Here is a 13,813-nt window from a genome sequence, read left to right as displayed (position 1 = left end):
TGAACAAAGCTAACTGATTAGACCCTGGCCCTCCTACCCACTCTTTTTCTCGTTCCCAGAAATGTTACCTTTAACAGTTTACTCTGTGTGTCAGTATTCTCTGCTCTTGCTGTCAACTTGACATTGGTGGATTTCTTTAAACCCTTAATGTCTCAGCATTTATTGTTAGGCTTTATTCTTAAAGGAGAATCCTAGTACCTTCTCTCGTTTTCTAGAGTTCTCAGCTGATTTATTTATTTATTTTTATTATTTTTTGGATTTAGAACGACATATATATTTTCTAAGAAATGCTGAGAAAGAATTTTCACATGGAAACAAACACTAATCATTCTCAGCCCAGGTCCACCTTAAACCAATTTCAAGGCTCAGTGTACCTTATACCTTGGGTGACCAAGGTATGGGAACCACAGCTGTAATTTAGCAAGAGGGCTGGCCCAATTCTGATTTACCCTCGGGAGTTCTTTGACATCTTAGCCTATTACAGAAAAGATCCCCTTTTAGATTTGTATTTTGAAGATTATTTTTTTCTATGAGAAGCTGATCCAAATAATGTAGACTTTAATTATTGGAAATAAAAAGTCCAAAATTAGTTTTAGATAAGCCAGGCTTTTGCTGTAACAGAGAATTAGGAGTTTTAAATTTGGAATGATCTTGTAGAGTCAGGGTAGAATACTAGACAGTATTTATTATTGCTGTGTGCTGGGGAACGAAAATGTCATTTTGTGGGCTTCAGTGTAATATTCAGGTCAATCACTCGTTCATTCAGGAAATGGTCATTTATTTTTACCATGTGCCAGGTACTGTGCTAAGGGCAGGGTACATAGTGATGCACAGTATAGATGTGCTCTCTGCTCTTAAGGAACTTTCAGTCAACTGAGTTGCTAATGAACAAGTTAAGGTTCAGATCTCGAGCACAATACCTTCAAGTCTGATGAATAGTTTGACTTCCAAAGCAGTAGAAACATTAAGTGTTGATTCTTGGGATGGTTGTGGTGGCTCACACCTGTAATCCTAGCACTTTAGGAGGCCAAGGTGGGCAGATCACCTGAGGTCAGAAGTTTGAGACCAGTCTGACCAACATGGGAAACCCTTGTCTCTACTAAAAATACAAAATTAGCTGGGTGTGGTGGTGCATGCCTGTAGTCCCAGCTACTTGGGAGGCTGAGGCAGGAGAATCGCTTGAACCCAGGAGGCAGAGGTTGCGGTGAGCCGAGATCGTGCCATTGCACTCCAGCCTGGGCAACAAGAGTGAAACTCTGTCTCAAAAAAAAAAAAAAAAAAAAGAGTTCTCAGTCTTTCAGGTTTCCCAGTACATGTTATTTTTAGAAGCTCTGCTCTGGACCGCTTAGTGGTGCCCTATGGGTGAGGTTCACACACCTGCATTTGAAAAGAGGGCATGCATTCATTTCTTTATTCAGTGTATATTTCTTGAGCACACGTGATGAGCCAGGCACTGACTACATGTTGATTAATTTTAAAAACACAGTCATAGTATCATTCATATTTATGTGTGTTCGAAACCCCAGTGATCATATTTATATTGACCTTTATAGCTAATTATGCTCTCTCCTGCTGCCTTGGAATCATGACCATGCTACTTTCAGTGCCAGACCCCATTGTTCTAAATCAATGCAGTGGATGCCAAACTGTAGAGCAAGTCAGAAACCTTGCCCCTGAACTTTCCTCTTTCTGGCATTTAATGTAATGTCAAAGGAAGGTTGACCAGGGACTCTAAAAGTAATTTTTAAATGATGACTGTTGCAAATTAAATCAGAATATGTTTTTCAGGAAAATAATATTTCCCTAGTCTGCTGGGTAGTATCTAAGGTCCACTAAAGAGAGCCAGTAGATTAACAAGCTGGAGAATGACTGATGTGGAACAATAACATCTTTATACTAAAGTGATACGTAATATTTTAGACAGATTTTTAAAATTTGAAAGTATAAGTGTTTCATATACAGAAGCAATTTGTCATTCTGCAGACTCCTTGGAATCCCTTAGGTATAAGTGTCCTTTCTCAGTGGGGCATGGTGGCTCATACCTATATGTGGTGGCTTACGCCTCCCAGCACTTTGGGAGGCCAAGGTGGAGGATTGCTTCAAGACCAGTCCAGGCAACATGTGGAGACCTCATTCCTGCAAAAAATACAAAAACAGCTGGATGTGGTGGTGCACACCTACAGTCCCAGCTACTCGGGAGGGTGACATGGAAAGACTGCATGAACCTGGAAGTCTAGGTCACAGTAAGCTGTTATCAAGTCATCGTACTCCATACTCCAGCCTGGATGGCAGAGTGAGACTGTCTCAAAAAAAATGCCAGGCTCGGTGGCTCACGCCTCTAATCCTAGCACTTTGGGAGGCTGAGGTGGTCAGATCACTTGAGGTCAGGAGTTCGAGACCAGCCTGACCAACATGGAGAAACCCTGTCTCTGCTAAAACTACAAAATTAGCCAGGCGTGGTGGCACATGCCTGTAATCCCAGCTACTTAGGAGGCTGAGGCAGGAGAATCCCTTGAAACCTGGGAGGTGGAGGTTGCAGTGCCATTGCAGTCCAGACTGGGCAACAAGAGCGAAACTTTGTTTCAAAAAAACAACAACCAAGAACAAGAATTCCTTCTTAAACTAGTAAGAGATAACAGAATTAAATAGCCAAATCATTCTGTGGTCTTATTTTTTTTTTTTTTTTTGAGATGGAGTCTTGCTCTTGTCACCCAGTCTGTAGTGCAGTGGTGCAATCTTGGCTCACTGAAACCTCTGCCTCCCGGGTTCAATAGATTCTCCTGCCTCAGCCTCCTGAGTAACTGGTATTAGAGGCGCCCGCCACCATGCCTGGCTAATTTTTGTATTTTTAGTAGAGATGGGGTTTCGCCATGTTGGCCAGGATGGTCTCGAACTCCTGACCTCAGGTGATCTGCTTGCCTTGGCCTCCCAAAGTGCTGGGATTACATGTGTGAGCCACAGTGCCTGGCCCATCCTGTGGTCTTTCAAGATAATGACAGTTTATGTAAAGGAAAGAATAATCTTTCTTTCTAATTTGTTAGTACATAAGAAAAAAGCAAGTATCAGTTGGGCGCAGTGATTCAAACCTATAATCCCAGCACTTTGGGAGGTTGAGGCGGGCGGATCATGAGGTCAGAAGTTCCAGACCAGCCTGACCAATATGGTGAAACCCCGTCTCTACTACAGATACAAAAATTAGCTGAGTGTGGTAGTGTATGCCTGTAATCCCGGCTACTCAGGAGGCTGAGGCAGGAGAATCTCTTGAGCTTGGGTGGTGGAGGTTGCAGTGAGCCAAGATTGCACCACTGCACTCCAGCCTGGGCAAGACACTGTCTCAAAAAAAAAAAAAAAAAAAGCAAGTATCTTCAACTTGCATAACATCTGGTTCAGGGTGTTGGTTGATTCAGTAAAAATGAGCTCAGAGTTACTTCTAAAGGATTTTCTAGTATAAGACAGCAACCATATCAGAACCCATTAATAGACTATGTTAAGTCAGGAGAAAAACTAATTCCTCCTTTTAGGCTGGATGGTTGAATGTATGTCAAGAAATGTGCTTAGAATGGTGAACTGAGATATAATTGACCTGTGAATCACTGTTCTTAGCAGTTTGTAGGAGAGCCTTGTGAAAATTTCCTCACTCTCAGCTCCAGGCACACGGTAGAGAAGCTGGAATGCATCAAGGTACTTTTAAGTATCAGTTTCAGATTTCACTGAGGCTTTGCAGTACTGTACAGGAAAATAATTCATCTTCAGCTACCTGTAGACTCTTAGTCGCAAGCATTCCCGCCATCACACCCCTACCTGAGCTGCTTGCTGCCTCCTTTCACTGCTTGCTTTACTAGATGTAATAAGACCCAAAAGACAGGACAGTCATCAATCAGTACTGTATTCCAGGCAGTGCTCTCGAGTCACAGCAGCAGTCTCTGCCCTCATGGGAGGAGACAAGCAATAAGTAAGTAAAACTACAGGTATATTTTTTTGCCTTTTTGTCAGAAGGCAAAACAATCTGGGGAGAAAAGAAATCAGAGTAAACCTTCTGAAAATTAATGTTTGAGTAAGATTGTTGGGGACCAACCAAACCATTTTGAGGGGCATCGTTCCAGACAGATAAGACAGCAAGCACAAGAGTGTTTCAGGTGTTTGAGGAACAGCAAGGAGACCGGTTCAGCCAGAGCAACGGCACAGTTGTAGTTCATCATTTAGGGTAAGAAGAGAAGTTACTGGAAGGTTTTGAGCAGGGGAACAATAATACCTGACCTACAATTTTACAGAAGAGAACAGACAGAAGAGACACAGGGCAGAGGCTGAGACCAGTTAGGAGGCTACTGCAGTGTGATCCAGGCAAGGGATTGATGCCAGCAGCGTGGACCAGGATGGCAGCAGTGGTGGTGATGAGAGGTACTCAGCTCTCAGCACGTTTTGAGTTAGAGCCAGTAGGACTGGCTGTTGTATTAGATTTGAGCTGTAAGAGATTGAGAAGAATGGCCGGGCATGGTGGCTCACGCCTGTGAGGACAAGCACTTTGGAGGCCAAGGCGGGCGGATCACCTGAAGTCGGGAGTTCAAGAGCAGCTTGACGAACATGGTGAAACCCCGTCTATTAAAAGAAAAAAAGAGATTGAGAATAGCAAATAAAGCCTACATGCATGGATTCATTAAACATTTAAATACCTACCGTGTACCCCATTGTAATCACCCAATGGGTTCTTCCTGCCCACTGCACACAAACAAAACCAATTCACTGAGGCCACGGCATGAAGAAAGAGTTTAATTGACATGCAGCCAGCCACTCCATGTGGGAGGTGGAGTTACTACTCAAACCAGTCTAAAAAATTCAGAGGTTTTTCAAGGAGAGTTTAGCGGGCAGGGGGTTAGGGGAATGGGTGCTGCTGATTGTTTGGGGATACAATCATAGGGGTGTGGACAATGGTCTTCCTGCACCAAGTCCCTCTCTGGGAGGAGCCACAGAACTGGTTGGCAGGTCCAGGTGGAGCTATCAGTCCTCAGAAATGCAAAAGCCTGAAAAGATGTCTCCAAAGTTTAATCTTAGGTCCTATAATAGTGGTGTTATCTGCAGGGGAAATTGTGGAGGTTGCAAATCTTGCTATCTTCTGAATAATGGCTAGTAATCCTTTATGTCTACATCATAGCAGAATTAGGCTCCTGTCATTCTTCTGACTTGGTGATCTTTCATTAGTTTTACAAAAGCAGTTTAGTTTTGTGGAAGGGCTATTTCCATTTCAACTATAAACTAGATTTCTCCCACAGTTGGCTTAGGCCAACCCCAGGGATGATTAAGGGCAGGCAGTTTGGAGGTTAAAGACAAGATGAGGGTTGGTTAGATCAGATCTCTTTCATTGTTATAATTTTCTCAGTTACAATTTTTGCAGAGAGGTTTCACCATCTACAGAGCTGTGCCAGAGATAGCATGACAAGTTAGACCTTCCTTACCCTTGAGGAACTTTCAGTATAATAAAAGGAGATACGCAAGAATAATGAAGTAACAACATAGGTTAGCCAAGACAGATATTTGCAAGGTGCTCTGGAAAATAGCAAGAACTATAGGGATCAGAATGTCACTGCAGAGTCCTAGAAAGTGAGGAGTTGTTGACCGTCAGACGGGAGAACAACATGGGCAGTCGCAGAGGAATCCACAAAAGCTTCGGGAGTTACATATTCTCGCTCTTTTTTTCTGTTTTGTACACTTTTCTCCCTTTTTTTTTTTACCTTTACCCTTCCTCTACCTTCTCCCTCTCTTCTCACTTTCCAAATCCTACTTCCCCATCTTCACTTTTAGAATAGGTGGCAGTCTGTCTATCTACTCTGGGTGTCACACAGGTAGTCATGATAACCTACCCCCTCGGTGCAAATAGCAAACATCACAGTGAGGTGGCTGCTGAAAAGAGCCAGTGGAGTGTGACGGTTTTATAAAGTGAGGGGGGTCCCGATGGAGGACAGCTGTCTACACGGTTCTATTTCACCAGCAGTCCTAGCATTGAGAAAAGTAGAAAAGTCATTCTCCCCTTTCCCTCGGCCACATTTCTCTGTACACAGATTTACTACTCAAAAATGGCAACTCAAAAATTACCTCCACCCTATTACAACCCAGATCTAAACAAAAAGCTTTTTGTTTAGATCTGGGTCGTAGTAGTGTGGAGGTAAAGCTGAGTGAGTTTACCTCTTTATGAAAACTGCTTATCTTTAATGTCCTAAAGGCAATCTGACTTAGAAAAAGAGGGGGAAATCCCCTTTTGTAACCAACTGTGCACCCTCCACTTGCCCAAATATAATTTCTTTTTTTCACTTTTTGAGACAGTCTGGCTCTGTTGCCTGGGCTGGAGTGCAGTGGTGCAATCTCAGCTTACTGCAACCTCTGCCTCCCAGGCTCAAGTGATTCTCCTGCCTCAGCCTCCTGAATACCTGGGATTACAGGCGCCTGCCACCATGCCCGGCTAATTTTTTGTGTTTTTAGTAGAGACGGGGTTTCCCCATGTTGCCCATTCTGGTCTCGAACTCCTTCCTATGCTGGTCTCGAACTCCTGACCTCAAGTGATCCACCCACCTGGGCCTCTCAAAGTGTTGGGATTACAGGCGTATACCACCACACCCAGCCAATAATTTCTTTTTATGACTAGGATCCTTACCTATAATTTAGTCCTCTCTTTTTATCTCTTCTCTTGGTTGATTTACTAGGTGTGTTTTTCTTATCTTGCTACTTTTATCAAAGTTACCAAGTTGCTAGAGAACTTTGAATTAGGCCAAGATATCATCTACTTGTTTGTTCACTTGGTTTGAGGGAAATTAAGATTTACTGTGTTTTGAGATATTTGTGTTAGTGTAGTGCCATGAAATCAAACAGATCTGGGTTTAAAATGTGGGCCTACTGTGACTAGCTTATGTGATCTTGGACAGGTCATTCACACTCCCAGATCGTTTCTTTATCTGTGGTAAAACAAGTATGATAAATACCCTCCTAGCCACCTAGCCAAGTGTGGTGGCTCACGCCTGTAATCCCAGCAATTTGGGAGGCTGAGGTGGATGGATCACAAGGTCATGAGTTCGAGACCAACCTGACCAATATGGTGAAACCCTGTCTCTACTGAAAAATATAAAAATTAGCCAGGCATGGTTGCAGGCACCTGTAATCTCAGCTACTTGAGAGGCTGAGGTAGGAGAATCTCATGAACCTTGGAGATGGAGGTTACAGTGAGCCAGATTGTGCCACTGCACTTCAGCCTGGGTGACAGAGGGAGACTCTATCTCAAAAAATAATAATAATAATAAAAGAAGGTTTGACAATCTAGAGGTTCATTCAGACTGGGCATGGTGGCACACACCTGTAGTCCCAGATACTAGGGAGGCTGAGGCAGGAAGATCCCTTGAGCCCTGGAATTCAAAGCTGCAGTGAGCTTTGATGGTACCACTGCACTTCAGCCTGGGCAACAGAGCGAAACCCTAACTCCAATAAATAAATAAAGATTGATTCAGTAACAATCAGCAAAGAATCCAAAAGGTACCTAATAACACATCAGGTATTTGAGAAAAGGAAAAAGAGTCATGAGAGAAAATAGAAACATGGATTGTTAAAGCTGGCGGGGCCGGGTGCAGTGGCTCATGAATGTAATCCCAGCACTTTGGGAGGCCGAGGCAGTTGGATCACCTGAGGTCAGGAGTTCAAGACAAGCCTGGCCAACATGGTGAAACCCCATCTCTACTAAAAATACAAAAATTAGCCAGGCATGGTGGCAGGCACCTGTAATCCCAGCTACTTAGGAGGCTTAGGCAGGAGAATCACTTGAACCTGGGAGGTGGAGGTTGTAGTGAGCTGAGATCTCACCACTGCACTCCAGCCTGGGTGACAAGAACAAAACTCAAAAAAAAAAAAAAAAAAAAAGCTGGGGGAATTAGAGGGGTCATTATGGCCACCTGCCTCATTTTATTGATGGGTAGATTGTAGTTACCCATGAGTAAACATCTAATTATTAACAAAGCATATAACCCAGTTCTCCTCAGGGATCTGGATATTATTTCACGAAAAGGGATTGAAGTTCAGGGATCATTCCTGACATCCAATAAATGACCAGACCACTGAAAGAGGAATCTCCTTAAGGCCTCTTAGCATATGTTTCCCCTGCTCAAAAACCTCATGACTTTTTGCTTTCCTTTGAATAATGTCATGACATCCTTTGAGGTCTACCCCAACCTACCTCTTCAGACTCCTCTCTTATTTTCCACGTATTATATCCTTCAGACAATTGCCCGTTTCTTAGTCCTCCATTTGTGAAGTCTGCAGAGATCCTGCTTCTTGAAGGTACTGTTCACATCCGACTGCTTCCCTGAAGCCTCCACTTGCCACCCCAGGGACATTGCTGCCATTGCCGTTTGTGTTTGCTCCATAGCACTTATCACATTCAATCTTTCTTTACAGCATGTTGCTTCTGCATTGTAAGAGGCAGGGACTAACTTGTTGGCCTTTTTCTCTTCCACAGTGCCTCCTATGTAATAGGTAACCATCTAATGTTTGTTGCTTTAAATAGCCATTTACCTGCCTTTTTGATTTCTGGCCTCATTTTCCACTTCTTAAATATGTTGTATGAATTAACTAGAAAAGAGATTTAAGAAATGAATGTTTTCGATGCTTCTCTGGCATGACAAGTATCTGGGAAAATGTGAAAGCATACCTAACTTCATTCTGGGAAGAGTGTTTACACTACAAAATCACCCACTCACCAGATCAAAGTAAAAGGAAGTACTTTTCCTTCCTTCAGTCATATGACTAACTGCAGGTGAGAGCTTGAGAAGCTTCTGATTGGAGTATACACTAACTGGTGACATGAATTCCAGAAAAGCAAAGCTCTCACAGGAGAAGAGTTCTGCCTCTAGGTTAAGGGATGAAGTCCTGAAAGGTTTCAGATATTCAAGGCTTAGAAAGGTGGACTTGGAGGATGGGGAATGGAGGTCCAGCTTGAGCTGCACAGGAAAGCATTTATTTATACTCCTTGTGGCTTACTAAAGGATTAAAGAGGCAGGGGAGACTGATAAATTACCTGACCTGGGCTTCTAAGTGGGGGCTGTTTCCCTTTCACACGACTTTTCCTGCAAAACCTTTAGAGCAACAGAATGCCTCTATCTTCAGCAAGTAAAGCAGCCAAGCCGGTTTGACCAGCTTGAGGGAAACACCAAACAAAGCTGGCAACTCCAATCTCATGCATACTAGTTACTCATTATCTTCTGGCCTCTGGAAAAAGATAGAGTAGCTCCCTGATTGGATCCTGAGGTTGAAATAACTCCACATCTCTCTGTCCTCTGACCAGAGCAACAAGAAGAGTTTGGAATGCTTGGGAGACATTTTAAGCAGGACAAATCCAGCCTTGGGCTAGACTGCACCTGTCCACAGCCCAGCCCAGGCCCATGGAAAAGAAAAGTAAAACCTTTGTCTTTAAGCACATAAAATATGTGTGAAACCCACAAGGCTGAAAAAGAAAGGGAAGTGGAGGACAAAAGGCACTGGGACTCTAGCTGGGAGCATGAAGACTACAGGAGTCTACGGAAAAGGAACCTTACAGTGCTGGATGGACTCTACAGAGAAAATGACTTGGATCCCAGGTACTGGGCCAAAGGGCAGCATCGGCCCTACAGAAAAAGGGATTGTGGATACTGGGATTTTGAGCAGAGTGAACCAAGCTATATGGACTCTGGGGAAGCACACGAAAGTGAAATGGGCTGTGTGTACCACAGAGGTCGTGATGGTTATAGGAGTCCAGAAAATGTAGATGATGAGAATCCCAGCCCTGGGACAAAGGATAATTCGCCTATGGGTAGCCCGGATGTGACCTGGAAAGCCGGTGGATACGGAGAGGCAAATGGCTACCCAGATTGTAAGAATCTGAATTATAATCCTGAGGACTCTGAAAAGACTAAACAGTGGACTGGCTGTAGGAGTTTGGATGATTCTTCAGCGAACTTAGTTCGACCTCGGTTGTGGTATATAGACCATAGGAATGTTAATTATAATCTTGAGGATTGTCAGGAAACTAATTTTTATTATAGAGAACACAGCGATTTATATCATGTTCCTGGGAATTATCCTATTGGTCAGTCTGTGAGCTTTTCAGATTTGAATGGTGTCAATGAAGATAAAGAATTTATCAAATACCATGAAGGGGACAGGAATGTTTATCAAAATGACAAAACCTATCCCAAAGCAAAGACTCACATCATGGATCAGGGTAATTTTGATATAGAAAATAAAGGCTATGATGCTTTATTTGCAAACCGTGTATATGAATCTCGTGATTCCAGAGGAACAGATTTTCTCCATCAAATGGAGAATTTGGAGTATAATGGCATTGACATACCAAGAATGAAGGCACGTGGGGGCAGTAGGATCCTCCTGGATGGCCTGCAGACTCAGTGTACCAGGGGAGACCAAGGAGAACATCATTTGGGGATTCCTCAGAGCTCGTCATTAGAGAAGAACATCTGGCATTTAGAAGAAGAGAGAAAATTAAATGGCCCAGAGACTTGGAGAAGAAATAGTTGCCTCCGCCGCACAGCACCCAGCACCCTGAGGCGCTCAGAGTTTGTGCAAAACAGGAAGAAAACCCAAGGTATGAACTCAGCAAACCTCCTTAGGATAAAGCATAAAAATCGATTTAAAGGGTGGTTATACCAGGTAGTAGGAGCTCCTGTGTTCTTAAGGAACCTGGGCCCGGAACTTCTTATCAAGTACACCTTGAGTGAGAAGAACCTTAGAGATTTAATTGCTTTGGAAGGCGTTGTACAGAGCGAGAGTGTATATACAGTGCTGTAAATATGCAACATTCAGATAGCGCTCTCATGGGAACTTTTATTTACTCTTCTTCGTTTTTTTCCTATGTCTCTAATCTCAAGTATCTTTCCTTTCTTACTTTCATGTTTTTGTTCATCTTTTGTGGGCAGCAAGTTTATTATCAGAGCATCAAGCTAAAATTCATTATCCTGGCATGATTTTTTCTCTCAGCCCCTACACTTCTTTGGACATTAATGGAAAGGAAGACTTCGTTTATTTTGATTTTATTTTATTTTTGAGACAAGATCTCACTCTGCCCCCCGAGGCCGGAGTGCAGTGGCATGGTCATGGCTCTCTGGAGCCTCAACCTCCTGGGCTCAAGAGATCCTTCCACTTCAGCCTCCCGAGTAGCTGGGACTTTGGGCATGTGCCCCCATGCTCAGATAATTTTTTATTTTTTAGGGGCAAGGTTTATTATTATAGGGGCAGGGTTTATTACTATAGGAGCAGGGTTTTACCATGTTACCCAGGCTGGTCTTGAACTCCTGGGCTTAAGTGAACCACCTACCTCTGCTTCCCAAAGTGTTGGGATTACCATGAGCCACCATTGCCAGTCCTTAATTTAATTATTATTTTTTTTTTTTACTGCTCCTTTCAGAGCAGGGCTACCCCGTAAGCAGTGTACCCAGAGTAGCCTTTACTTGTTTTATAGGTTGTTCACTCCTTGACATTCATGAATTTTAAGTGAATGCTGAGTACTGACACTCTTGTGGAATCCGGAAGATTACTTCTAGCTTTCAAATCACTTCATCTCACTGAGCCTTAACTACATTATCTGTGAAATGGGAATATTAGGAGTCTTTCATCATGTAGAGATTATTTCTTTCTTGCAATTATGTCTTCTCTTCTTTGATTCTCATAAGTGAACTTTATTTCTACTGTGTTATTTTTATAATTACTGGACTCCCTGTTAAACTTTTCGCGTGGGTGTATGTTATATGTTGTCTTAATGCCAAGCAGCCTTTCTGTTTCTGGCCAACTTGGGGGTCCAGGTTGTGACAAGAGGATAAAGATTAGTCAGAGAATGTGAACGATCTAGAAAATCCATCTGCTCTGACTACCCTCCCTCCACTTCTGACTAAGTGGAAAGTTTCTCATCTAGGTTTCCTTCAGAATGGGCTGGCTGGTCAGATTTGTACTGGGGGGCACCACAGACTGAAAAGATAAGACTGCCATGGCCCTGGAATGGCCGGTGGTTTACCTGCCATTCCTCCAACACGGGGTTGACGTAACTTGAATTTCCAGGGCACCATTTGGGACCTAACAAACTCTTAACCTGCACCTATAAAGACAAAAATGAAACCAAACCCAGCTTTCATTGGGAAGCTGAGGTTTTTAGCAGCTAGTCATTTTTTCCTAGGTGCATTTTCTCTCTGAAATGATAAGAGATTGGATAACTTCTAAATTCCTCCCAGCTGGAAAAAAGCCTGATTTGACGGTTCTTTATATTGGTTTTTTTATTGTTCCTCTTCCCTCCCCCGTCTGTTCCTTCGGTGAACTTTGTTTCCTATCTTTAGTTCCTTATTGTATTAAGCCTCCCAACTGTAATCAAAGTGTGTTTATTCTGTTCGACTTCACAGGCGCCAAACGTTTCTCTCTGCAGTGTTGTAATGTGCTCTCTGATCTCTCTGAAACCAGCTTGGTTTCACATTTCCATTTCTACAACTCTTTTTATCTTTGAGGATTTAACTTTTGAAAGTATATTCCTATTTAGTTCACCCCTTTTTATACCCCTAATATCCCCCTCGACCTGTAACAAAATCTTGTTTTCACTAGAAATCTTTCAGCATTCGAACATTCTTTGTTAGCTCCCTCAAGCCATCACCCTTCCTGAATGTTACAAAATATTACAAGGGCACACTGTGTAATTACACAAAGGAACAAGCATCAGAGTTAGTCTGCCTCGAGTTCAAATCTCAGGTCCACCATTTACTAAATGGCCTTAACTTTAGAAAAATTAACTCTTGGAGCTTTGGATTCTCAATTTGTAAAGTCAAGATAATAACACCTGTCTCATAGTGAGATAGAAAAATAAAGCAATCACATGTCCGGAACATAGTAGGTGCTCACAAATGGCCATTTCTTTGTGTTTTATCCACCTACCTCCCTTCCCATTTACAAGTTGCCCCACCCACCTGTCTCTCCATGGTTTTGGCCCTGAGCTGCAGATTGACAATCCCTGCTCCCCATTGGACAGCTATCCTGAGACTGTAAACACTTCAAGTTTAATTGTCTAAGTGGAATGCCCTGTTCCTTCCTCCTCTCCCATCTTCCCCTTGCCACCCCTCCTCCATCTGAGACAGAGCTCTCTGTTCAGTGGCTGCTCCCCAGCCTCTCTCCTAGGCAGGGAGCCAAGTTTTCCCCCAGGCTTTCCTTCTCACCTGCCTGATCAGTCCTTCTCCTGAGGTGGCTTCCATCTGAGGTCTTTTAAAGCAGATCTGTTAGGGGTTTGCTCTTAGTCCTTGGGTGTGGCCCCTAGTCCTGAGAGGTGGTCCTTACTCCTTAGGTGCGGCCCTTCTGAAGTTTCAGCAGAAAACTGGAAGTGTTTCTTGAACCTCCTAAGTTGGAGGGACTCACACTTCAAACTCTGGCTTCCCAGCGCCAGACAGTTGCTGAAGATCTGCTGGGCTCTTCTGGCCTGCAGCTTTTGACTGGGTTCCTTGGAGTCTCATCACCTGTATGCACAGTTCAAGGTCTGAGAGGCATTTCTGCACAAATTTGGGGGCTCTCCTCTCTGTGGCTTACTGTTTTCCAGGATTTCCCCCTTAATAGCTAATGTCTTTAGAGCCCCAGACTGGAACCTTTGGCTGCTCAGCCCCTAAGATTGCCCCATGTGAGTTTTCTTCTTTTGCTTTATTTCCCAGCATGCTAAAAGGCTAGGGAGAGCAGTGTGGGGAGGACTGGAGACAGGTGGATCTCACCTGGTTTGCTTCCCTTGTTTTGAGTCATGTCCCCTCAAGGTTCTGCCTACTTTTGATTACTT

At 43.4% G+C, this 13,813-nt stretch overlaps 1 protein-coding gene across 3 annotated transcripts in view; it reads left to right on the top strand.

Annotated features, from left to right (window-relative positions):
• The window catches only part of DNMBP (dynamin binding protein), a 136,514-nt gene that overhangs the window by 75,110 nt on the left and 47,591 nt on the right, over positions 1-13,813 (top strand). The window contains exon 1 of one of the 3 annotated variants that reach the window (XM_035268765.3): positions 9,312-10,609. The exons of the other annotated variants lie outside the window; for them this stretch is intronic. Coding sequence (XP_035124656.2) covers positions 9,454-10,609 — 1,156 coding nt within the window. The 5' untranslated portion in view covers positions 9,312-9,453. Of the gene's footprint in view, positions 1-9,311; positions 10,610-13,813 lie in introns of those variants that run through there. 3 annotated transcript variants of the gene reach the window in all.

Source organism: Callithrix jacchus, chromosome 12 (genome assembly GCF_049354715.1).
Source record: "Callithrix jacchus isolate 240 chromosome 12, calJac240_pri, whole genome shotgun sequence".
Classification (NCBI taxonomy): domain Eukaryota; kingdom Metazoa; phylum Chordata; class Mammalia; order Primates; family Cebidae; genus Callithrix; species Callithrix jacchus.
This window is presented reverse-complemented; position numbering and strand designations above follow the sequence as displayed.